The sequence below is a fragment of the Colias eurytheme genome, chromosome 8, assembly GCF_061535395.1.
Source record: "Colias eurytheme isolate Ceu_HAF_F1 chromosome 8, ilColEury1 Martin Lab GWU primary, whole genome shotgun sequence".
In the NCBI taxonomy this organism is placed as follows: Eukaryota; Metazoa; Arthropoda; class Insecta; order Lepidoptera; family Pieridae; genus Colias; species Colias eurytheme.
The window spans coordinates 4,436,781-4,461,845 of NC_142987.1; the positions used below are offsets into that span (position 1 = coordinate 4,436,781).

The window sequence follows — 25,065 nt, forward strand, 5'->3', positions numbered from 1 at the left end:
TAAGTTGACTATATTTGATTGAATCTTTTTCTCGTTCTTCGTATAATCGATTCTGAAAATTATCACTTCAATTTCTTTATTAACATCCTTATTGGGTTGCATTTACTATAAGGCATACATTTTCATATCATTTTCCTAAACCCAATGCCTTAACCATAGCAGTTTCTCTTTGATTTCAACTAATGACCTAATTTATATACTTACCAAATACTAGACTGTGTAATTAGTTTGAATCGCATTTTACGAGGAAAAGTATTGATTTCATGGCGAAGGTTTTAAATGAAATGCAGCAATTGATGCGGAACAGTTTTTTTAGTCATGTTCGTCGCCGCTGTCGTTTTTTACGTTTTATCGCGGGCTGTCGCTCAGGAACAAGCTCTCAGCACGGTCACCCCACAATCACCCCCCATTCCATTTCTGGATTTGTTCACTGGCTCCTCCAACTATTATCCTGATATACGAAAAACATATTCTGATCCCGGTTATTACCATGGTTCGTGCCAAAAGACAGACACCCTCTCGTCGCTCGCTAGTCTTTTAGGAAGTGCTGCCAAAATAATGCTTTCGGCAACGGTCATAGTATTATTAAAACTTCTTGCTGGCAAACTTTTGCTTTTACCGCTAAGTGTTATGGTGTTCGCGAAGTTGGGGCTTAAAGCGATTTTAATGTGGCCCGTAATATCGAAAATGATAAGGTATTTCAAAAAGAAGAAGAAGAAGAAACATCATTCGAGAATGATAATGGATTGTTCCGAAAGGGTTGCATGTGTTATACAAAAGTCCTACAGGAGTGGTTGGGGAAGTAACTTCGGTGCCGCAGTCACATTTTCCATAATTGACGACGTTGAAGAGGATAGCCCAGTTGCAAAAATATTGTTAAGCATTTTAGCTGGGGACAAGGTCGCGGAATGTATGTCAATGGACTGCAACTCAGGAATCGATATAAGCTGACACGTAAATAAACATTAACTGCGCTTGTTCAACGACTTACTTGCGAATGTTTGTGGATTTAATAAATTCATTTTATGATGAGTGAGGCTTAATGTCATATGTTTATATTATAAATTGAAAATATTAAATGGTAGATAAACAAACATACATTTTTGTTTGGAAATATGTATTTACTTAGAAAATGTGTTTATAAAAGTAATAACATCAACATACGTTCTTATAAAGTTATACATCACACGTTAAAATTTGTTACTTCGAGTTCAGTCATTTCAATCGAGTGTGCTCTGCTCGTGTGAACAACATGAGTACGATCAGTTCTTGGAAAATTGCTGCGATCCTTTTGAATCTTTTAACCATTTGCACCTATGGAGATCCTGGAACACTACGGACAATAGAAATGCAAAATTTGCCAATGGAAAACGAAAGACACATGGCATCGTTTCCGAATACAATTTATTACCCGAATATGTATTCGGTGCCTTACGAACAAAGTAATTTAATGCAAGCGAAATCAGCGCCCAGAATGGAATCACAGGAGAGTAAATCTTCACCCACATTCAACGATTTCGTCGATACTGTCAACGCCTTTACAGATAACGATGAGTATCCACAGCATCCACAATCAAGAGTAGCTTCGAAATTTGTAACTCCAATCACTTTTAATAAACCATTGAAGTATACATTTGACAAACCGAACTACGTGCCTTGGTCACCTAATGTCTACCAAGAGACACCTAGTGTTCTGGGCCCGCCAGCGATACACACTGACAAGCTATGGAAACCAAGGTTTGGACTGTTTGATTCTGGATCGCCGAATAAATTGGGGGGTTTATTGAACCTCGGCCTCGCACTGCTAGGTGGTTCAGATTTAAAGGGATTAAAGGACACGTTCATACACAGCATTCTGAAGCCTCTTTTTGTAGCAAAGAGCAGTTTGAAGGCGATAATTAGTAAACTCGCGGTACCGGTGTTGGCTCTTGTTTTAGTGAATGTAGAAATTTTATTTGTCGTTTGGTGGATGTGGGAGGATTGCCCTGAAGTAAAACCAGCAGAATCGACGACCCCGTACTCGCAAACAACGTCTAGTAACTTTAGCACATCTAAGTAATTTAAGTATCCCAGTTGAGCGTAAGCAGAAATTATTATTTCCTACATTTGACCTTTAATTGACCCCAATGTGTATATAAGTTAGTATTCGGTTGATTAAAAGTTATGTTATATTAATTTATTATATTTTATAGAATTGTATTGTGTTTCCACAAACTCAATTAAAGAAATAAACAATCTTTTGTTTGTTATTATTTCCCTTTATCCTCGTAACAATAGACAAATTCGTATCAATGCGTCATTCATCAGTTAAATTACTTACGAAAATTTCTTTTTATAATAGTTTTTCTACATTAATATTTTTCGAATCAATTGTAAAACTCATATTTATAATTTGTATAAAACTATAAAATAAACTATAAAATAATTGGACGTTTGCTGTCTCGAGTCGTAAACATCACTTTATTGTCAGTCCGCATTTAATCTTGTTTAAAAATAGTTCAAGTAATCCACTAAATACAATTTGCCGCGAATAATAACGGCGCAGTTGTGAAGTGCAAACTACATCAACAATTTGTGGCATATTTATAAATTTGCACTGGAAATAAGTTGAAACTATCCGCAAAAGAGTGAGGTTAGTAAACCGGGCACCGGCACATATCTGTCAAATGTCATTACAAAACACGTTACACGACAAGTATTACGTCAGTTTGACTTTTTGACTTTGACACATAGTCAAAACAACACCAGTGCTGCCATAGAATAAATTTAACTCTGATAAAGCGTCTCATTATACGATTACAACATGGAAGAACAATTTCAATTGTTATTTGATAAAATGAAAATTGAGATGCAAAACCAATCAGAAAAATTAACAGATACCATAACTACTACAATAATGGATAGAATAGATGTTAAATTGGAACCTATTGTAGCGGAAAACAAAAGTTTGAAATTAAAAGTAGAACGACTTGAGAAAGAGATAGAGTATATGAAGAGGGAAAAAAGAAACAATAATATTGTAATTTTTGGTATAAAGGAGAGGAATAATACCACTACAGAATTATTGCATACGGTAATAGATATGTTTCGAGATGATCTGGAAATAAACGTGAAACAATGTGACGTTAATAAAATTCATCGCATTGGAAGGTTTAATAAAGAAGGTGACAAAGCGAGGCCTATTTTAATTTCCTTTTTAAATAGCCTGAAGAAAAATGAAATCATGAAAAAGAAAAAATTTCTTAAAAACAAACAAATTTATATTACTGAAGATTATCCCAGAGAAGTTTTAGAAATAAGAAAATCTTTACAACCTAAATTAATTGAAGAAAGAAACAAGGGAAATATAGCTTACATAAATTACGATAAGTTGGTTATCAAAGAAAACAAAACAAATAATGATAAGCGCAAAAGGGAAGTATCTTTGTCACCCCAACCTAACAACCAACCAAAAAGACAACAAACGTCGACATCATCTAAAGTAAACCGTATAAATGCTTTTGATATAATGCGTGGTCGATCCAACTCTCTTTCTAACTACCCTTCAGGAACAAACCAATAGCAACCAACCATCGGCAAACGGAATTCCACTAATAAAAAACAAAAAGAGAATCAAACTAGCGCTAACAATAACTCTCCCCCAAGCCGACTGGTCATCGCGGGGGATAATGACCACGACCCTCTAAGGATGAATTGTAACACCCAGAATAAAACGAAAAATATCTATATAGCAACCTTGAATGTTAGATCACTGAGAACCCCAGAAAAATTATTAGAACTAGACACAGCATTATCTAAAAATAAGTGGGATATATTGGGTATCAGCGAAATGAGACGTCTTGGAGAAGGTATATTGGATAATGGACAGTATATTTTACATTATAAAGGCGAGACTCCGGGTATGTATGGAGTAGGTTTTCTAATTAAAAAGCACTTGGCAGACAAAATAGAAGAAATAAAAGGGATCTCAGAAAGAATAGCTGTCCTTCATATAAACATACCGACACAAAATAACAATACACCGTGGTCTATCATTCAAGTGTATGCCCCAACCGAATCTAACAAACCTGAAGGCATCGAAAAAATCGAACTTTTCTATACAGAATTACAAGAAACTCTTAATAAGTGCAAGAAAAACATCATTATAATGGGTGATTTTAACGGACAAATTGGAGTATGCAATAAAGGAGAAGAATACGTTATTGGAAAATATGGATATGGCAGAAGAAGTAGTAATGGCACAAAACTAGTGACTTTTTCGATGGAAAATAAATTAAGTATCCTGAATAGCTTTTTTAAGAAAAAACCTGCGAGAAAATGGACTTGGGTTTCTCCCAATGGCCTAAATAGGAATGAAATTGATTTCATTTTATCTAATAATCCGAAAGCTTTTAATGATGTTACTGTAATAAAAAATCTTAATTTTAACACAGACCACAGAATGGTTAGAGCCACTTTTAAAGTAGGGAATACAAATAAAAGCAGGAGATTTCATAACAAATATGCAGCTCCCGCATACAATATAAATAACACAGACACTTTTTTAGATAACCTTAAAATTTCTCTAACTAAAAATGTAAAAGAAAATATACCAACACAAGAAAAATACGACAAGTTATTAAATATACTCAAAACCGAAACTAGGAAAATAAACAAGTCAAAGAACATACTATCGATAGAAACCAAAAATTTGCTTTGCGAAAGGAAAGAATTGATAAGAGAGAATAAATCAAATACTAACAGACAAAAAATATCAGAAATCAGTAAACAAATCAATGAACAGATAAGGAAAGATCGAAAACTAAGAAGAACGAATACAATGAGAAAGTATATTGAAAGAACGGGAGGTATTAAAAAAGCCCTGAAGGAACTAGATCAAATCAAATCATGGATGCCAAATGTTACGACTAAAGACGGGATTTGCACTGCAAAAAGACCAGAAATAATCAAAATTGCTTCCGATTATTATAGAAACTTGTACCAAAACCCTAATCCTAGTTCGCAAGTATTCAGGATAAAACGGGATAGAGCTAATCAAGAAGATACACCAGATATAATGAAGGAAGAGACAGCCAGGGCTATAAATTCATTAAAGCTCGAGAAAGCTACCGGCCCCGACCACATTACAAACGAAATTCTCAAAAGTTCTAGCACAGTCATCATCCCACATCTAACAGAGCTATTTAATGAAATCGTAAGAACCGAGTACATCCCACACGACTGGACCAAATCAACAATAATTCTCTTGCATAAAAAAGGGGACAAAGGGAATATCGGAAATTATAGACCGATAAGCCTTATTTCAAACATCTATAAAGTATTTTCAAAAATTATACTCTCTAGAATTACTATGACACTCGATGAGAACCAACCGAAGGAGCAGGCAGGTTTCCGAAGAAACTACTCGACGATGGATCACATTCATGTATTGAGACAAGTTATTCAAAAATATCAGGAATACAATAAAAAATATTATTTGGGATTCGTCGATTTCAACAAGGCTTTCGATTGTTTGCAACATGAATACATTTGGGAAGCTTTGGACATGCAGGGAGTACCTTCGAAATATATAAGACTGTTGGAAAATATTTACACAAAAAGTACTGCGCAAGTGAGACTGGAAACAACAGGAGAAGAGTTCCCAATAGAAAGAGGTGTTCGTCAAGGCGACCCGATTTCTCCAAAACTATTCTCGGCTGTCCTAGAGATGATTTTTAGGGGTCTGCAGTGGACAGAATTCGGTTTGAATATAAACGGCGAAAAATTAAATCACCTACGTTTTGCAGACGATCTGATCTTGTTCTCCGAGTGCCCAAGAGTTCTAGAACAAATGCTGCAGCAATTAAGTGTCGCTAGTGCTAAAGCCGGACTGTCAATGAACACACTTAAAACCAAAATTATGACAAATTCAACACAAACATATATAATAAGAATAGACAATAATGAAATAGAGTATGTAAACGAATATGTATATCTAGGGCAACTTATATCGCCATCAAATACCATGCAAAAAGAAATAGATAGAAGAGTAGCAAATACCTGGAGAAAGTACTGGTCCCTAAGTGAAGTCATGAAAAACAATCAAATGCCTATGGAATGTAAGAGAAGAATATACAACACATGCATTTTACCATGTTTAACATATGGTTGCCAAACATGGGCACTGACTGATCGACAACTAAATAAATTAAATGTATGTCAAAACAAAATAGAAAGAAGCGTTATTGGTGTTCGGAGAATAGAAAGAATAAAATTGAATATAATTAAAAGTAAAACTAAATTTAAAAATGTACAAACTATATCTAAAATACTCAAATGGAGATGGACTGGACATATGTTGAGAGATAAGGAAGAAAAATGGACAAGGACTATAACGGAATGGTACCCCCGCGATGGTATACGGAAAAGGGGAAGACAGTTCAAGCGGTGGGAAGACGATATTAAAAAGATAGCTGGCCCGGAATGGATCAGAATAGCTAAAAATAGAGCAAAATGGAAATCCTTAGAGGAGGCCTTTGTCGGAAGACAAGCTGCCATAGAAGAAACAAGTTTGCCGATTATATAGATTAACAGCTAATGAAATAAAATAACAGAGAAAATAGTTTTAAAAACGTTTAAAATAATATACAATATATGTAATATAGGAATAAATAAGGAATATTGTCAACGGCATTTAGTAGTATAAGATTTTTGTAGTAGTTTGTAATGTTTTTGCAGTAATAAAGGCTTATTTTATTTTATTTTATTATAAAATAAACATTCAATTTACATATTTTGTGATCATTTACTTAGAACTGCGAATTATAATTATTATTTTTGGAAGATAATAAAAAAATAGAATCTATAAATAAACAGACACAGATAAGTACTCTTATAAAGATATTATTTTTCATGTTTCAAAATACAGAACACTTGTTAATATTAATTAGAACATTGAGATATAAAGATTGACATCTATTAAGGTCAAATTTCAGATAAATCCGCGCTTCAAAGACACGCAAAATGAAAAGTGTAGACGGTAATGAAGTCATTCACAAAACATGAATACTCTTTTATACGTTGGATATTCTTAAATTTCGTTATTTAGGAAAATATTTTAAAATAATATATTCTCTTTTTATCCGCATGTCCAAATGATTTATTTGCGTGATTAAGGGTTTTCCTGATTCGGGTTTGGTATTGATCTGTTCGCATTGTACCGTGTATGATTTTATTGTTCTATAGATTACGATAAATCCTCTGCCATTTTCAATACTTGCTATGAAAATATTGAAAATATCACACATTTAATCTATTACTGAATGATCTACACGGATGATCTATCACTACTGATCTATTCTAAATTATTTCTATTTTATCTAGTGATATATATGCTCATTCGATTGCATTTGTAATGGACGTTCTTTATACCGAGGGTGGCTTACAATTCTAAGGGAATTTTATATGAATAGGTAGGTGTATCAATAATAAAAAAAGAATATTTCAGAACAATTTTCACACACGGCACGATCTGATCCCATACTAAGCTTTCGCTTGTGTTATGGAAATCATATGCTTGATAAATCATCACACAAATATTTGCCCTGGGTGGGAATCGAACTCATTACCTCTGGCTTGGAAGGCAGGGCCACTACCAATCAGTAAAAAAAACAAGTCAATTATTCACAATTACAGCGGCGCGCGTCTGAATTGTTTCATATTCCTTATAATTATATCTCACATATTATGTGACTAGCTGGTACCTACATATTCTATCCTTATCCATCCTAATCTATTATTCCATCCGTAGTCTCAATCCTATTTTATGCTGGTTGTAATAAATTCGCAGCTAACAATATTAGTGAATATTTATCAGTGTATTGCTTCCGCGTTTCTTAATTCTCATGTATCGATAAATCTCTGGAACACATGGTAAACAAAATAAACATATGTACATTCTCCTTTTAATAATCTAGATAATATAAAACAGGCATTATAACATATAGAGACTCGAACTATCTTAGGAAAGTTGAACGTGATTTGGAAGAAATCAGTCATCTTTTCGCCAGTTAAAAAAGTCATTATACAATTGTGGTACCTACATCAACATAATTCTTCTTGAATATACCTGATGTATGTAAACAAAAAAGAAGATATGTATATGATATTATGTACAATGTACAATTCAAATAAGTAATTGACCTTTTAATGACCCAGTTCTTTTTATATGAGAGTGACCGTTATTACTTGAACATTTTAAAAATAACTTATTACTCATACAGAAAAAAATATGTTAAAATCATTTATTGTACTTGTCTAAAAGTATTGCGATCGTGGGCTTCTTTATTTATAATCGTAGGTATAAAAAGTAGTCAATGAGACAAAAAAAATCACAATAATATTTATTTAAAAATTTACATTCTCATTTATTGCATACTAAATAATATGTATTATGAAGCATGTAATGTTTATAGAGAGCAAATACAACATACTTACACCACTTACGATACCAGTTGCTATAAAAAGGGAAATAATGGGATTAGGCGACAGGTGTCTGCATTCGTTATCCACGTTGCCTTATTATACCTAATTGGGTAATGGACTCAAAGATAGCAGAATATAACCGTATTCAATGGAAGAGACGACGTGACAAGAAAATTATAGGACGGACGCGGGAAATGGGTAATTTCTGTGCATGTATGTGTTTCATAAGGGAAGTATTTTTTGCTGGAGGTTTTTTGACGATTTTACTCGTGAGGTCGAGGATAAAATGGTAAGTAGTGCATAATTTTATTGATTTTACTATTTATGTATTATACTGTATACGTAGTTTATATTGTCTTCATCTTCTGTAGGTTAGTTAAGAATTTATTATTTTAACAAGGATTTCTGGAGTGAAAGACGAATTATGTTTCCTGTTAACTAAAAGCAGAAAACAGCCTATTTATTTTGTATGGTTTCGTTACATGGAACTTTCAAAGTAGAGCTTAGTATGCGTTTACTTTTCAACTTAGATTAATAATAATAGGAGTTTCGTCAAAGTTTGATGCGTTGGTATATTTGAGTTACATCAATCATATCCGGGTCTTCAACAAATTTTATAGGGCTTCGCACAAATATTAGTACAAAAATTATCCTTTATTTTACCTATTATATATGTCACCGGAAATGTATGAAATCAAGGAATTGTATACAATTCCTAGGAAATGTGTATAATTCCGATACCATTTAGGAAATGTATAAAATATTGTTTAAAAACTATTTAATGCACAGATATCCTAGGAAATGTATAATCTTCCTAGGAATTGTATACAATTCCAATATCGTATTAGGAAATGTGTAAAGTAAATGCTTTCTGTAATAAAACACGTTGTTGTTTTTTTTATTATAGCTCTTATTGATACAATCGGGTAACAGTCATACCGTAAAATTGTAATAATATTATTTTCATATTAGTATCTTACTAATTAACATTTTAAAAATCAACTATCTAACTTTCAACGTAAATATCACAATTATATATAGATATTAAATTTTATTATTAAATATATATTAAATTACAAAATCAACTTATATTTATTCTTATAAAATCGAATTTTCATTTGGCAAGTAATCAGTCCCCTCGTCCCGCTGTCCCCGCGTATATTTGGCGCAGTCGGATTGTATAATCCGCCGTATTACATTACGGCTAGCTGTTTTAATATGCCGAAAATTCGTCTTTTTCCAAAATTCTACAAAAAGACGGTCGCGAGCCGACGGAGCCCTACTTCGTGGGGCTCCTATTTCTGTGTAGTTTTAAAAAACACGAACCTTACCTAACCCACCCCCTTATCCAAATCAAAAATTTCTGATTACGAATTATCGGCATAGTTACTACAAAATGCCGACCGTTTGTAAACGGCCAGATTATATACAATTTGCCTGCGACATATCAATATCTTAAATGTTTTACATTTCCGATAGCTATTTAGGAAATGTATACATTTCCTAGGAGATGTGTATAAAATAATTTATTTCACACATTTCCGTGCGATTTTAGGAATTATATACATTTCCTAGGAATTGTATACAATGACGAATTTCATACATTTCCGGTAACATATACATATAATAAATTATAAGTTGAGCCAATTTAATAGGCAACATTTGACGTCTATCAATTTTATCTTTGAAGAGAGGTAACCTGCTTAAAAACATCGATTAAAGTGAATTAATCGATACTGACTTGAAACATTTGTCAATCGAACTTGAAACACATTTATTAATATAAGATGATTTTTATTCAGAAGTAATCAATGCATTCGATTCTAGATGTCAGATTTCGATTTTTAGAGTAACGTCTCTGGTATTTAAAAAGAAAAAAGGTTTATTGACACAAAATTGTAGCGACGTCAGTTCTTTAATTCAGAAATTGTTTATTATGTTTAGAATGGTTTATCAGTAAAATGAAATCTTAAAATTACTTGTATCGGTCATTATTATTATAAATATGTAATCGTATTTGAAAAAAGTTAAGCAAATGTGCAGTTCTAACAAAACGAAATATCATGTTATTCAATGTCGTCGTTACTAGGTTACATTGTTGAATTTTGTTGAACTGTCAAATGTTGCCTATTAAAATGGCTCTACTATAAATATGACTCTTTGTCTGAGACTTTTTATTTGTTTATTCACGCAAAAATACTGAAACCATTTAGTGGAAACTTGACATGGCTAGGCAATATCATCTCTCAGATTGGAAAAGTCTTTTGTTTTTGTGTTGTATATGTATAAAAAATAACATCAAAAAATTCTATTATTAATTCGCTTGGCTGGTTGTAATTTTAAAACATCTCAACAGAACTTTAGGTCAAACTTATTTACTATTGAAATAAACATATATTCTTCCTTTAATTTGCTACCTATGTACCTATCTGTACACGCTTCTGCAACACGATTGTTGGAAATTGACTGACATATTAAAATTATCCTATTTGTGGCTGTATTAAAAGTAATACGAATAATAATTGATAAATAAATGCTCAATAATTTTATAAATTAATTCAGCATAACAAACCAATATTTTCGTTTCTCATTTAGCTGATAATGTTTAATAGGATTACGCGGAAGCATTTGACAAATATTTTCTATTAACTTTTCGCCCGCGGCTTCGCCTGCGTTTTCAAAGAAATACCTGCATAGTTCCCGTTCCCGAGGGATTTCCGGGATAAAACCTATCCGACGTGTTAATCCAAGTTACCCTCTTGATGTGTGCTAAATTTCATTGTAATCAGGAGCTTTTTCGTGAAAGAGAACAAACGTACACATACACATCCATCCTTACAAACTTTCGCATTTATAATATTAGTAGGAGTAGGATAGGATAGTAGGATATTAGTAAGATTATTAGTAGGATAGGATAATAAAAAATACTGTTATCAAAAATATGAAATATCAAAATTTGTTCAGAAGTCGTCAAAACCTCATTATTTCCAGACTGTTAAAACGGGGTGACCTCCCCTGGGAGGTATCGTAAATCTATCCCCGTTAGGTTTTGTTCCGAATTTGCGATATGCTGTGTTAGTGTTTCTAGGTCACTAGCGTTCGGTTGATTACTAAACACTTAAAGCTGTGTTATTTTATTGGAGATAGTTTTAAAACGCGATGCAGTAAAAAACTATCAACGGAAAGCAAATGTTAACATATTTGTGATATATAATAAAATATAAGAGGAATTATATTTAATTGGAAAATTTATTAATCTAGATGGTGTTTAAGCTTTAGTTGCTTTTCTAAGAAGAATATTAATTATAAGGATTTGATTTGATGATTTGTTACTAAGCAACTTTGGTGAATATTTTTTACTTACATATTCCGCATAGAAATTAGAATAAAGAAAAAAGCTTCAATTGATTCAACAGAAAACAGAAAAAAATATATACGGTTTGTTAAAACAAATCCCTTATGTAATTACAAAAAAGTCTAATAGCGTTAAATCCAAAGAAGAAATTCAGTTTGATTCTCTCTTGTTCGTGTATAAAATTATCCTATATTTAGTGCATAGACATGACTCTATTACGAGTGTAAATAAGGAAATGTTTTCTTTTGGAATATAAAACCTGATCATTAAGATTTATGTTACAAAATAAAAAATAAATCTGGAAGATATTTGAAAAATAAAACAACTTTTTATTACTACACAAATTTTAATTATTGTATGTATATAGTCAACCAATAAAATTGTCAAGATATATATTTATACATGTATAATAACTACATATTTGGATACTTCTCTGTTCAATAGGATCGTTTCCTTGAGGATAATGTACGGTGTGATAATTCACACTGCGCCAATTGCGTCGCCATATTTTTTGATATCCATCGTAACGTGTAGAAATGATGAAGGTTTAGGGGCATATATTATAAGAGGTACCTATTGTAAATATTGTCTTCTACTACTCCATCACCTGTCAAATGTTATTCTTTATGGAAGGGGAAGAAATTATATTTACCTACGCCTTTCTCTCAGAAATGACAACGATGATGCATGTACTAATTTATTTAACAAATTTTATTCTAATTCTTTCAGTTGCATTCGCTCGAGTAAATATAGACCTTTCATATTTATAACAGTACCTATATACAGGCCAATATACATTTTCATTTCCGCAAGTTATTGCTGCTCTCAGGTGTGTTATAATTGTTACGTAGAATAGGATTAGTTTTCGTTTCATCAAAATATCATTGACAGAGAATCAATATTCGTCAGCTTATGGAGAATACAGAATATGTATTAGGTACGTTATATTTAGTGAGTGCATGATGTGCGGACTATATTGAATATGAAATATATTAAACAGTTCTTTGCATGTTCATTGTATCAACACTTTTATTTACCCTATCAATCATGTAAAGCTGGAGAGTTTGTTTGTTTGAATGCATCATCATCATCGAATATCTAAGGAACTACTGACCCGTTGGTGATGTACGTGATCCAGGGGTGCTATAACGACGAAGATGAGACGACTGCTAGTCTAACATTTATTATGTGATTATAGGTTGTATGTGCAACAGTAAAGAAATATTGGTATTTGGCCAATGACCATTCATTAGATATAACCAAGAGAATAATTCTGGAGAAACAAAATTCGTCCATTTGACGTGGATCCATACCACCCCTGATAATTTCCTGAAATTTCGTTACTAATTAGGTTTAGGTTTCATTTTTGGTGTCAGTGCGTCTTGAATCTTTATTTGTAAGCATCACAAGCGACGTTTTTTTTAATATTGAGAATTGAGTATGACCCAATAATATTCACCCAAATTTGGTACTACTTATTTACATACATAATGCAATCATCAATAATGTGAAACGTTATTACCATCTACGTGAGGTATCACACAGAATATGTCAGCGATTCACACGATACACGAATATGTTGACTGACATGAACATCGAATAACTCGAGAGCATTGAACACCTACAAAAGGTTCGCAAATATCTACATACTTAATACGAGATGGGGACGGGAGGGTTTAAAATGGTTCGTATTTATGCGGTCATTTAAAACGTTTTATATGTCACCTTTTTAACCTTTATCTGTGTTCTTGAACGTTCTCGATTCTTTCTTCCGAGCAAAAATGTTGCATAATAATCTTCAAAGAGACATTGGCTTATAGGATTACTATCAGCTCATAGTGTAAAGAAAAATGTGAATAGAAATTGCTTAGAATAAATTAATAGATTTTAGTTTATTATTGAAATTGGATCAGTGTCGGCTCATGTTTGATTGACGATAATGGCGCTGTTAATTGTTTTATCTATAACATGATTTAACAAACTGATGACTTACAACTAGTATAATATTGTGCTACAGAGTTTTGCTAAAATATTGCATGAAGTCGTAAAATAAATGGAATATTTTAATTAAGTTACATGAGAACCCATTACTAGAGATTATTAATAGTACAAACGTATGTAGGTGTATGTGTTAGTTATGTTCTCCACATTTCGTGTGGTGATTTAATGTTGTAATTGACCAGAACGAAAGTTTTAGATTTTGCAGTGAAGTTTCAGCGAGATATGTTATTTAAGCATCATGATACCATAACGTGTTACCTAACAATTACAACAACATGAGGTGAACCGTTTGCCTGATCCAATGGGCAATAAATGTTTTGAAAAGGGGCCTCGTGAATGTAGTCGCGGACGGGTCCGCGCACCGCAGGGCGACGGCTGCGACGTCGATACGCGCACCGCCCTGACGTCGCCGCGGGCCGCCCGCACGCGCACTGCTATTTTTCTCGCTGTCCTCAACCTCGGAAGGTTCCGCGACGCACGTCACCACGTCCTCTCGGTGACACTTAGCTCCGTAACGCGATACTATAGACGATACCACGCGCTTTTGTTCTCTACCATAATCAGTGCAATTTAAATCCCATATCTCGATCACATTGTGTTTAACGATCGTTGCAATTCTTAGTTTTGGTGAAAACAAACATCGCAAAGTGATACTCGCGCAGGCGCGAGGCAGACATGATGAAAGCGGCCATCTTGCTCGAGGACGCACTTTCGCCTCGCCCAACAGGAATATAATCCATTTTCTTCGTATTTTACGAGGGCAGGGAGAGATGCGATGCAGACTAGATCGAAGGATGTGCGCCCTCTGAGACCGCAGCGCGTCGCGCTATCGATCCGACGGAGCGCGATGGCGCTCGCGAAGTGAATGCGGATTTCAGTATCGCGCCGTCTAATTCGTGCGGGAATAGAGTATCGGTCTCGTGACAGTGCCGAAGAGTGCGTAAGGCATGTAAGTCAGCGTGCGTTCGGGCGTAGGGCGCGCGGGCGGCGGCGGGCCCGGTTGACCGCGCGCCATGGGCGAAGAGTACGCGCGTTCCCCGTGCGAACGCTTCCCAACGGTGGGCGCGTTCAGCGTGGCGCCGCCGGAACGCCTGAGCCCGCCGCCGCCCGCGCCGCTGCCGGACCGGTTCTCGGCGTCGCCGCGGCGGGTGCGCCGGAGTGTGGAAGCGGAGAGGGCCCGCAGGCCCCGCTACGTGCCCCCAGCGGCGCACGTGCCCGTGGAGAGATATGTGCCGCGACCACCGGCGCCGGTTCGGCCTCCGCCGCCCGTGTACTGCGGCTTGGCTTGTCGGCCTCCGCCAACAGCTCGGAAGTGCTGCGGGCCAGCGTGTCGCGAAGACATTGGTGGCTCGCCGCCGCCGACTCGCTATGTGGACTACGTGGGCGCTGCGGCCGCGAGACGTCTGGCCTGCACGCCTCCGCCACCACCACCACCTGCTCTACAACTCTGCGACCCACAAGAACCTCCGTGCTGCGTTCAGGCTCGCAGGAGGAACCAACAAGCACATGACTGGTAAGTAAAAAAGTTAAAACTTCTAAAATCTTTGTTCTTATCGGTCTAACTACAAATCATATCGTTCCAACTTGGTACATTCGTACATACCAATCAGTAAGTACAAATAAAAAATATTAAAAGTACCAAAGAGCATAGGAACAAAGATACATGTATCACAAAATTAATGAATTATATACCAATAAAACGAAAATAGCTCAAGACCAATAAAATCTGGCAAATCAAAGAAAATCGTTACATTAAACTAAGTACGCAGTCCGGCTGCCATAAAAATAAATTAAATGTAAGGGTTGAAAGGGTCCGAGCGACATACAGTGATGGCAGAAGGCGAATTGTTCTAATTGGCCAATATTTTGTGGCTCGAATTGATAACGTTTGATTGATGAGTTGGCTGTTACTAACGAGGCTTGCGGCGTTTTGTTAATCCTCTTTATGGTACTTGCAGTCAGGCTAGTAGGTCGTAGGCTATTTTCCTATGGACTATTTTGGTATAGAACGTCAAAATGCCGAAAAGAGATAAATATTAGATATTAAATAATTATTAATATATCAATCTATCAATGTTATGTTGTGTATTTTTAATTAAGAAAGAAACGCAAATATATTATTGTATGGATCTATAAAGATCCAATGTTATTATATACGTTTTCCTTTTAAAAATCTTTCACATCTGTGAACATTCATTTTACGTATTAATTAAGGAAAAATGTCGTTTTCCGCATGAAAATTCGTTTGAATTATAGAGAAATAATCAGTCTTTCTGTTCAATGCGTATTTCAAAGGCATAAAGTTATAAGCAAAATACATAAAACTCACGAAGTTTGGGCAAAGTCGCACAACAATTAATGATTCAAACAAAAAAACCGGCCAAGTGCGAGTCGGGCTCGCGCACAAAGGGTTCCGTAGCAGCAAATATAATAAATTACAGTTAAATCAACCTATCTCAAAAACTATAAGAGATACTTTGATCAAACCAAAAATCGTTGAAAGAGTTAATTAGCATGCATCACCTCTATTTTTTTTAGAATTTTATACCCCGTAGTTATAAAAATAGAGGGGGGGGGACATACTTTTTACGACTTTGAGAGCTGATATCTCAAAAACCGTTCACTTTAAGAAAAATGTTTTTTAGAAAACTTTATATCATTTTAAAAGACCTTTCCATTGATACCCCACACGGGTATGTACATCGAAAAAAAAAATTTCATCCCTCAGTTACATGTATGGGGGGCCCCACCCCCAATTCTTTTTTTTACTATTTAGTGTCATATTTTTGTAGCGGTTCATACAACACATATTCCCATCAAATTTCATCACTGTAGTACTTATAGTTTCCGAGTAAATCGGCTGTGACAGACGGACAGACGGACAGACGGACAGACGGACATGACGAAACTATAAGGGTTCCGTTTTTGCCATTTTGGCTACGGAACCCTAAAAACAGTGCTTTTAATATCAATAAGTCTATTTGTAATTGCGCAACTTGTTCCCATTGTAAATCTATTTGTTTCATAATGATAATTGGGTTTGAAACTTGTTTAAAATGTTGTTTAACTTTATATTTAGGTTTTCATTAATAATATAAATTGGCGTGCTTATGATATTATTTAAAGAGCTTAAAAGAAACATGCTTCAAAGCGAGCTGACAATAATAGTTCAGGATCCATCGCCCATTTTTGCAAGTGACTACTATCAAGCTGATTTTCCGTGAGTAGCTTTATTTTGATGAGACGCCCAATAATTTCGTGTACGAAACTCTCGATTGTGGTAGCTAACAGAGATAACAAGGATAAAAATTTTTGATTTGATGGTTCTCAAATATTTACTACGCAATTTGTAGGACAATATGTCTGTTGAATTATATAAACATTAACTAAGTGAAAACAAAAAAATCAGCTTGTTAGTAATCATTTATGATGACCTCGTTATCGATACACTTTGGAAAGGGGGACTCTTTGAACAAACCATAGATTTTGTAGGACAAATATTTTTTCGAATAATTTAGATAATTATCTTGAGATTGAACAAAAAAAAAATTCAGTTAGTAATAAATATTTGAGAACCATCAAATCAAAAAATTTTATCCTTGTTATCTCTGTTAGCTACCACAATCGAGAGTTTCGTACACGAAATTATTGGGCGTCTCATCAAAATAAAGCTACAAACGGAAAATTAGCTTGATAGTAGTCACTTGCAAAAATGGGCGATGGATCCTGAACTATAAAACAATTGACTGGTTTTTCTAATATGCAAAAAGTCACTCGAATAGACTGCAAAATATAATTTATTTTGTAGAAAACGTTAGATACTTTACGATTAAAAACTATACACAGAAATGTAATTTCTATATTTTTTAACGGTCTCTTCGTAGATTTCTTGAAAGACTTTTACAGATATGTTTTCAGTACTTTCCTATATTTTTAAAATTTCCAACTTATTTTCAGCCAGTCAACATCTAATGTTATTGGTTTCTTTGAAGATTCTCGTTCCTCGTAATAGCAACACAAAGATGTATTAGATACCTACTTCTTTTGATTCCTTTTCCACTTATGGCCACACGACGCTATCTGCAAACATATAAAACAATTCAATCAATTAAACTTACTCTTTCCAAATAATAAGTTGTCATAAAAACTGATGGTTTATGTTTAGATGTGCGTAATTGTCCTATCACAGGCAAAGTAAATAAATTATTTTCAATTTTAGACCTCACAACACTTTTTCCTTCTTTAACGAAGTAGAAGATATAAGACATACGTATGGCACACCTATTCTTCATAAGTATGATCTATGTCATGCGTTATTTTAGCCAGTGATCGGATGATCTTATTCGAAAAGACCCATACACAACATGGTTTAAAATTACTATGTATCTACACAAAATAGTGACGTGATTTTTCATATAAACAAATCTTGATCTGATCACATCTCATAAATGTAATCACCATGAAATTGATACAGCTATGTCACTACACTAAATAATATCCAACATCTAGGTCAAACGATGCGTCATATCAAATACACAAGTTCAAAGAAGTTAATCTGCCCTACAACCGTTTCTTATCAGATATCTAGCATAGTGATAACGACGGAAGTCAATTGCAATACCAGTTGACGATTGAATTTATGAAATGTAGCGCTTTCGTGACGTTGTGAAGGACCATTGTTTGAAATTGGTTTGTTTTGTGTTTTGTGTGGTGACGTGGAATGTTCTAGTGACATAATCTAAAAAGGAACACCGATAAGATGGCTAAGGATTCGAAAAAGTAAGCAGTCATGTCGTAATTATAATTCGTATAGTATACAGGGTGTCCCACTGTTGGTATACTAAGCTCAAAGGAGGTTATAGTTTTGCATACGCTGAGTACGTAAAAAATACTTATAAAATTCCAAACGCATTTTTTTTTCAAATAGATGAATTTTTAAAACTCTATATTGTACACCCATAACAAGCAACCCGCCCAACTTTGCCACCCGCACGTGAGCTATCGTTTAAGATTATGTTTTCATAGACATAATGCTCACATTAGAGAAACGGTATATGCCGGCTGTGCTAAGCTAAAAAAGAAAACATGAATTTTCAGGAAAAATTTAGCAAAATTTTTTTGGCGTAATTTTGTTGTTTAAGTATTTTTTACGTGATCAGTGTATGCAAAACTACAAGTCCCTTCGCGCTTAGTATACCAATAGTGGGACACCCTGTATATTCGTATATAGGCGTCTAGCGTCACGTCTGTGTAAAACATCATTGAAATTTTCGTATAAAAGTAGATTCGTAATATCAAGTAAACTTTCTAACCTTTGAAGAATTTAATTGCATATTTGAACGTTTTTGAAACTACGAAAGAAAAATTTAGATGAAAGAAACGGGTCGAATTCCGCCAGACGATGTAATATCTATTCTTTCGTAGTTTTGTTTTAATTATTAACAATTGAATTGTTACATGGCTTCTGTCTATCTTGTTTGATATTTGATAAAATGTATTCAAGTAATTGTGTATTCTTAACCAATATCTAGCATATTTACATCAAAAAAAATATTTTTATTAGAAACTTGTAACGCTTTAGGCAAAGTAATCCGAGATATCGAGCATTTTATTTACTTGCTAGGATATTAACCTTATCTTCTTATTTAATAATCATTCTACATTAAGCTTGGTTTTAATCAATGTTCTTATTAAATTTATATTTTTTTTATAGATCGGCAATTACTCGTTTACACGCACGATTTCCATTTTTACTACGCTATCAGGTTTAAAATACTTATCAATCTAAAGTTTATTTATTTATGTAGCTTTATCTAAATAATCGAATTATCTGATTGTGAACAAAAAATTTGAAATGCTATTATTAATTGTTGAAATGTTACAAGCCAGTTATAATTTATGTAACATATAATAGATTATTATTAAAAAAAAAGTGAAGTCCCATGTCCCCTAGTGGGGTAAGGGGCAGATGCATTATACATCTGTTTCACTGATCGATTTTCTTTAGGGACAAGTAGGTGATCGCCTTCTGTGTCCTACCAGACCAAGACATTTTTTTTTCTTTGTCTCCACCGGGAATCCAACCCAGGACCCCTCGGTGTTACGCTCACGCGTCAACCACTGTACCGAGGAGGCGGCGGTTATTATTATAGCTAGGTCATTAATCATAACTTTGGAGCTCAAATCAATACAGATTAAGCTATAAGCAATGTTCGCGTATATTTGTTCAGTTTCACACATGAAAAATTGATTCATAATTACCAATCATACAATAAACAAAATACTCCAAATAAACCAAACGAATCGTTCGCTGAACAAACCGTTTGGTTTGTTAATTATATATAACGAAATAGTTGATTTTTCAGTGTCGCGAATTTAGAATTTGTTTTTTTTAACTGTTCTTGCGTGACATTAAATTTTTGTTGACATTATTCGGAACTAATTTAAGTATATTTTGTCTGTCCGTAGTTGTAATAAACTTTCAAACCAATGATGTTAACTGTAAAGCTCTACATTTTAAGCTCTACGTAATAAAATATGACAGAAACAATAATGATTTATGACTGAACTTAGAAACACAAAAATAGTGAGTGTGTATTGAACACTTTTGTTAATTTAGCTGAAGCGCAATAAATAATTTAAGGAAAATATTGCAGTAGGGACTTGGATTTTTTATTTATTATTATTAAATTAAATAACCAATAAATTAACTAATGGTTACTTAAAATGAATAACAGTTCAGGTCTCCAAAAACTATACGAAACTATACTAAAAAAAGAAACCTAAAAAAACCTAATCCGTGCAAATCTAAGTAACATTAGTAATTTTGTATGGAAGGCACATAAAGTAAGAATACGGCTTAATGGCGAAAGCTTCTGTAAGGAAGTAAGGTGCGTGATTTATAGATGGTGTTAGTGAAATCGTAATGTGGACGAAAGCAAGCAAATAAATAAGATAAATGAATTACATTCGCTTAGAGTCGCCATTTGTAAGAACTTCGCTTAAGCACCGAGTTAGTTGCTAAAATTGAACGTCAATATTGTATTACGTACTATTTCGTTTTCTCGCTATTTTTCTATAAGTATTTATTTATATCATAATAGTATACACTAATAGTTTTATAACATCGAACAAACATTAATATGCATTAGAGCTATTACAGTTATTACGTAACTAAATATAGGTAGTTTTTTCCCTTGAGACCATTTTCAACGAAGGTCTCCTATTTTGGTATTTTTGACCTATTTTCAGTATTTAGTTAGAAAAGTGTCATTAATTGCTTAAAATATATCTAAGACATTTTGCGGATATAATTTTGACGATATTTATATATTTTATCTAAATCAGTTTTCTGAATTCTTAATTTTTACTGAAAGATTTGCATGATACCTAACAGATTATGTATCATAGAAATAAATATTTTTTTCTTTTCACACCGTGCCATACCGTTTTCAAGAAACCGTGAAAGTATAGAATATGGATATTTTCTTTGTTCTGAAGTGCACAGAAAACTCTCTTGGCATTTCGTACTAAAGTTTTAAATATTTTAATTAGTTATATCAAGAGATTTGAAGTAATTTATTTTTGCTAGAAATGAGAACTCGATTTTGTTAAGCCAGTTTAATTTACAACGGACGTTGACCTCTAATAGCAAATATTTTCCATTTTTTGTGGTTGTCTGAAAACAAGAATCTCATTAAGTCCACTTTAAGCTTTGGATTTTAAAGTTGTTTAAAAATTGTAGCTTTTAACGAATTTTCATTCACATTGTTATTATATTTTGTAAATTTTATTCGAGTATTAATTAATTTAACTTAATTATTTTGTAATACGTCGTTTTAAGGTTCCATAAAGTTTTTAATAAGTACATTAATAACAAATAGATTAAGCATAAAACGTCAAGCCATGAAATCTAAGTTACAATTTCGTATATTGAGAGCTTAACACCAGCAGTTGTTTATATTAATTAGAAGCTGAATCTTAACTAATTGCATCTTTTGGTTATCCAAATGGCTCCAACAACAAACTCCAATTAAACTTGTACAACTTCAATCGGTTGCAGGTCATCTTCATTCTTCTTAATTAATTGAGATGCTGGATTAGTCTCTCGGTATTGAGTTATGGTTGAACTGAAGTCACTTGAAGTTCGTTCGTATTGTTTGTATTGTATCATAATGTGAAATTACTAAATTAGTAACCTTTGCTCTTTTGGTGGGCGGCTATCATGTTTGGCTGTAGGGCTTATTTACATAAATAATATGCTTGTAACGAAAATATATACTATGACTAATACATGCTAATGATATGAATGATTATTTAAGTGATGGATACGTCCGCGTCGGTTATATAATGGCTTTTTGTATTGTATAATGGAATGAAAACCAATTTAACTATAATTTTTCGGTCTTTTTTTCATGGCTTACGTAAAAATGATAGCCCAAGCTGTTTGTAATATATATTTTAAGTTTGCATTTAGTTCTTTTTTTAGTTTTTATGTTTTAGATATTATTATTTCTTTGTTATCGTCTGTGTTTCATTTTTGTTAGTTGTTGTGTTTGTAAATGATTTGATGTGTCTAAAATGTCAAAACATAGTATAAAACAAAGTCGCTTTCTCTGTCCCTATATCCCTATGACCCTTTGTATGCTAAAATCTTTGAAACTACGCAACGGATTTTGATGCGGTTTTTTTTAATAGATAGAGTGATTCAAGAGGACAAAGCGGGCGAGGCCGCGGGCGGTTAGCTAGTTTATATATAAACAGAAGAGTGGATTGACCACTAAAAGTCAATGTTGATGAAGTAAACTCAAACTCAAACTCAAACATTTATTTATTCAATTAGACTTCTTCTAGAAGCACTTTTGAAGTATCCTTCCACCCTTACTGTAAATATAATTATATTTAACTGTAAGTATACCGACATATACGTTAAATGTTTTTATAAAAATGTGACCGTAATTCAGGTGAAAACCACTTATCCAGGCGTCCTCGTGCCACGGGCTTGTCTGATATGTAAGGTACCTTTGACGGACTTGAACATATTTTTAGGTTTAACAATGGGTTGAACGTTGTGTATACTATACTGATAAATATACATATAAATCATGAAATTATTGAATGTTCACCGATCCTTGATACGAGTAAAAAATTTGAATTAAATCTGTCCTTTTAAAGTGGGACAAAATAGAGTCCAAAGGACGGCTATACACAAACATATTACATACAAAAATACGGATGAAGTTAAATTGAAAGGTGTTAAAAAGTACAGGAAAGCTGGTGTGTATCGTGTATGAGAAAAACCCTACGACAGGTCGTTTGTCATAAAATATCTAGATCCCTTTTCAACTAAATCCGGAGTTCCACAAGGGTCGCACTTAGGTCCCATTTTATTTAATATATTCATAAATGACCTCCCACTTAACTTAAAGCACTCAAAAATATTTTTATTTGCAGATGACCTTAAAATTCTGAGAACAATTAAATCAACCACTGATAGTACTCTTCTCCAAAAGGACATAAATTCTTTGGCAGAATGGTGTAAAATCAATAAAATGAAACTTAACTCAGAAAAATGTTACCATATACGATTTAGCAGACATAGAAGTAGAGGTATTATTGCACCCAGTTATCAGATTAATAATCATATCTTAGCAACAGTAGACAAAATAAAAGACTTAGGTGTTTATTTCGATGCAAAACTTAGTTTTCACGCTCACTTCAACCATATAATTAATAGCGGTTTCAAATTGTTAGGTTTTTTACTGAGAACTTGTAAAAATTTTAGGAACCCTCTCACAAAAATTACCCTCTTTAATGCCCTTGTTAGAAGCAAATTAGAATATTGCAGCGTAATATGGAATCCAAAATACAATATTCATATTAACAATATTGAACGCATTCAAAAAAGATTTTTGTGGCATCTTGCGTATAGTTGCAACGTAGCCAAAAAAATTCGTAGTTACTCAGAACGTCTTGATTATTTCTAAATACGAACACTTTATCAGAGGAGGAAGGTTTTGGATCAGGTCTTTTTACATAAATTGGTGAATGGTTCAATCGATTGTGTGTCATTGGTATCTCAGCTTAATTTTAAAGTTCCAGTCAGATTGCCTAGACATTCTAATAATATGCCGTTCCATACAAAATTCCACAAAAGTAATCTAGGCCATTATTCAGGCATTTCTCGCATTACCAAAGAATATAATAATATAGTTTCTGGCAATAACAAGACTATTGACATTTTCTCAAACACTGTACATAAATTTAAAAAGGAATTGCTCTCGATTGAACCTTTACCAAAACCCAGTTGATCAAATGTAGTTTTATTTTAACATTAATTGATTATTTTGCCGTCAAAATTGGATTTATGTTATTATGTATATGTATACTTTTTACCTAATCTGCAGCTAGCTGCAGACTGTGTGTCTTTGATTTAATGTTATATTAATTGTTAGTGGTGGTTGCCTATAATTGTGACAGCACTATGTCTACGATTGTTATTACTTTAATGCTTTTATCTATGTATCAGTGTATGTCATGTTGGTGATCCTTAATGAAATAAATAAATAAATAAATAGATAAATAAATAAATAAAATCTATCCATCGTATTATTACGTACAAGTAAAGTATTCATGGATTGAATATCATATTAAGTATCTCTATTATGGATGAAAATAGGCTTTTAGGCAATTGCCTAAAAAATAATATCTTCAAATACGGCATTCATTAAATAAGTATAGAATAGGTATATAATACATTAATAAACAAGAAATACATAGACGGAAAGATTTTTAGAGATTTATAAGCTTGTCTAGACACATACAGTGGTGGTCACATAATTAAAGACACTAAGAACATTTTATACTACCCAAGACACTTCTCTCAACATTTTTTTTTACACTACCATTGGAACTTGTTAAATAATTTTAAAATATTCAGGTATGTGTTGTCTAATGCTAAACTAAATTTTATCTACAAAACTTGTCGGTTTGTTAGATTTTATTCGGTTCATCCTTACTACTAGCAGTTTTAACCTAGCAAAGGTCTGGCCATATAATTAAAGACACTAGACTCGCTTATAAGAAATATAAAAAAATATTATTTTAATGAGATTATTTTTACAACACAAAATACCTGACGTATTTACAAAACATTTTTACACTTTTCAATATTTGGTTGCATGTCCTTTGGCAGTAATGACGGTTTACATCTCTTGGGCATTGAAGCAACTAATTTTGTTCAAGTT

At 33.4% G+C, this 25,065-nt stretch overlaps 4 protein-coding genes across 4 annotated transcripts in view; all 4 read left to right on the forward strand.

Annotated features, from left to right (window-relative positions):
- The first annotated feature begins 318 nt into the window (after positions 1 to 318).
- LOC149906436 (uncharacterized) lies at positions 319 to 951 on the forward strand. The gene has a single exon (XM_090104262.1). It carries the CDS (start codon positions 319 to 321, stop codon positions 949 to 951), a length of 633 nt encoding a protein of 210 aa, XP_089960388.1.
- A 254-nt stretch (positions 952 to 1,205) lies between these two features.
- Positions 1,206 to 2,108, forward strand: LOC149906437 (uncharacterized). The gene has a single exon (XM_090104229.1). It carries the CDS (start codon positions 1,253 to 1,255, stop codon positions 2,057 to 2,059), a length of 807 nt encoding a protein of 268 aa, XP_089960355.1. The 5' UTR covers positions 1,206 to 1,252; the 3' UTR covers positions 2,060 to 2,108.
- Positions 2,109 to 2,803: 695 nt separating this feature from the next.
- Positions 2,804 to 4,091, forward strand: LOC149906438 (uncharacterized). The gene has a single exon (XM_090105009.1). The coding sequence runs from the start codon at positions 2,804 to 2,806 to the stop codon at positions 3,560 to 3,562; it is 759 nt and encodes a 252-aa protein (XP_089961135.1). The 3' UTR covers positions 3,563 to 4,091.
- A 10,741-nt stretch (positions 4,092 to 14,832) lies between these two features.
- Positions 14,833 to 25,065, forward strand: part of rho-5 (rhomboid-5) — a 126,179-nt gene continuing 115,946 nt past the window's right edge. The window contains exon 1 of the mRNA XM_090104561.1: positions 14,833 to 15,332. Within this exon, the coding sequence (XP_089960687.1) occupies positions 14,833 to 15,332 (500 nt within the window). The remainder of the gene's footprint in view (positions 15,333 to 25,065) is intronic.

Bases quoted from the DNA above. Each gene is read 5' to 3' on its own strand.
- LOC149906437 (XM_090104229.1), top strand. From the start codon at position 1,253: ATGAGTACGATCAGTTCTTGGAAAATTGCTGCGATCCTTTTGAATCTT.
- LOC149906438 (XM_090105009.1), top strand. From the start codon at position 2,804: ATGGAAGAACAATTTCAATTGTTATTTGATAAAATGAAAATTGAGATG.
- LOC149906436 (XM_090104262.1), top strand. From the start codon at position 319: ATGTTCGTCGCCGCTGTCGTTTTTTACGTTTTATCGCGGGCTGTCGCT.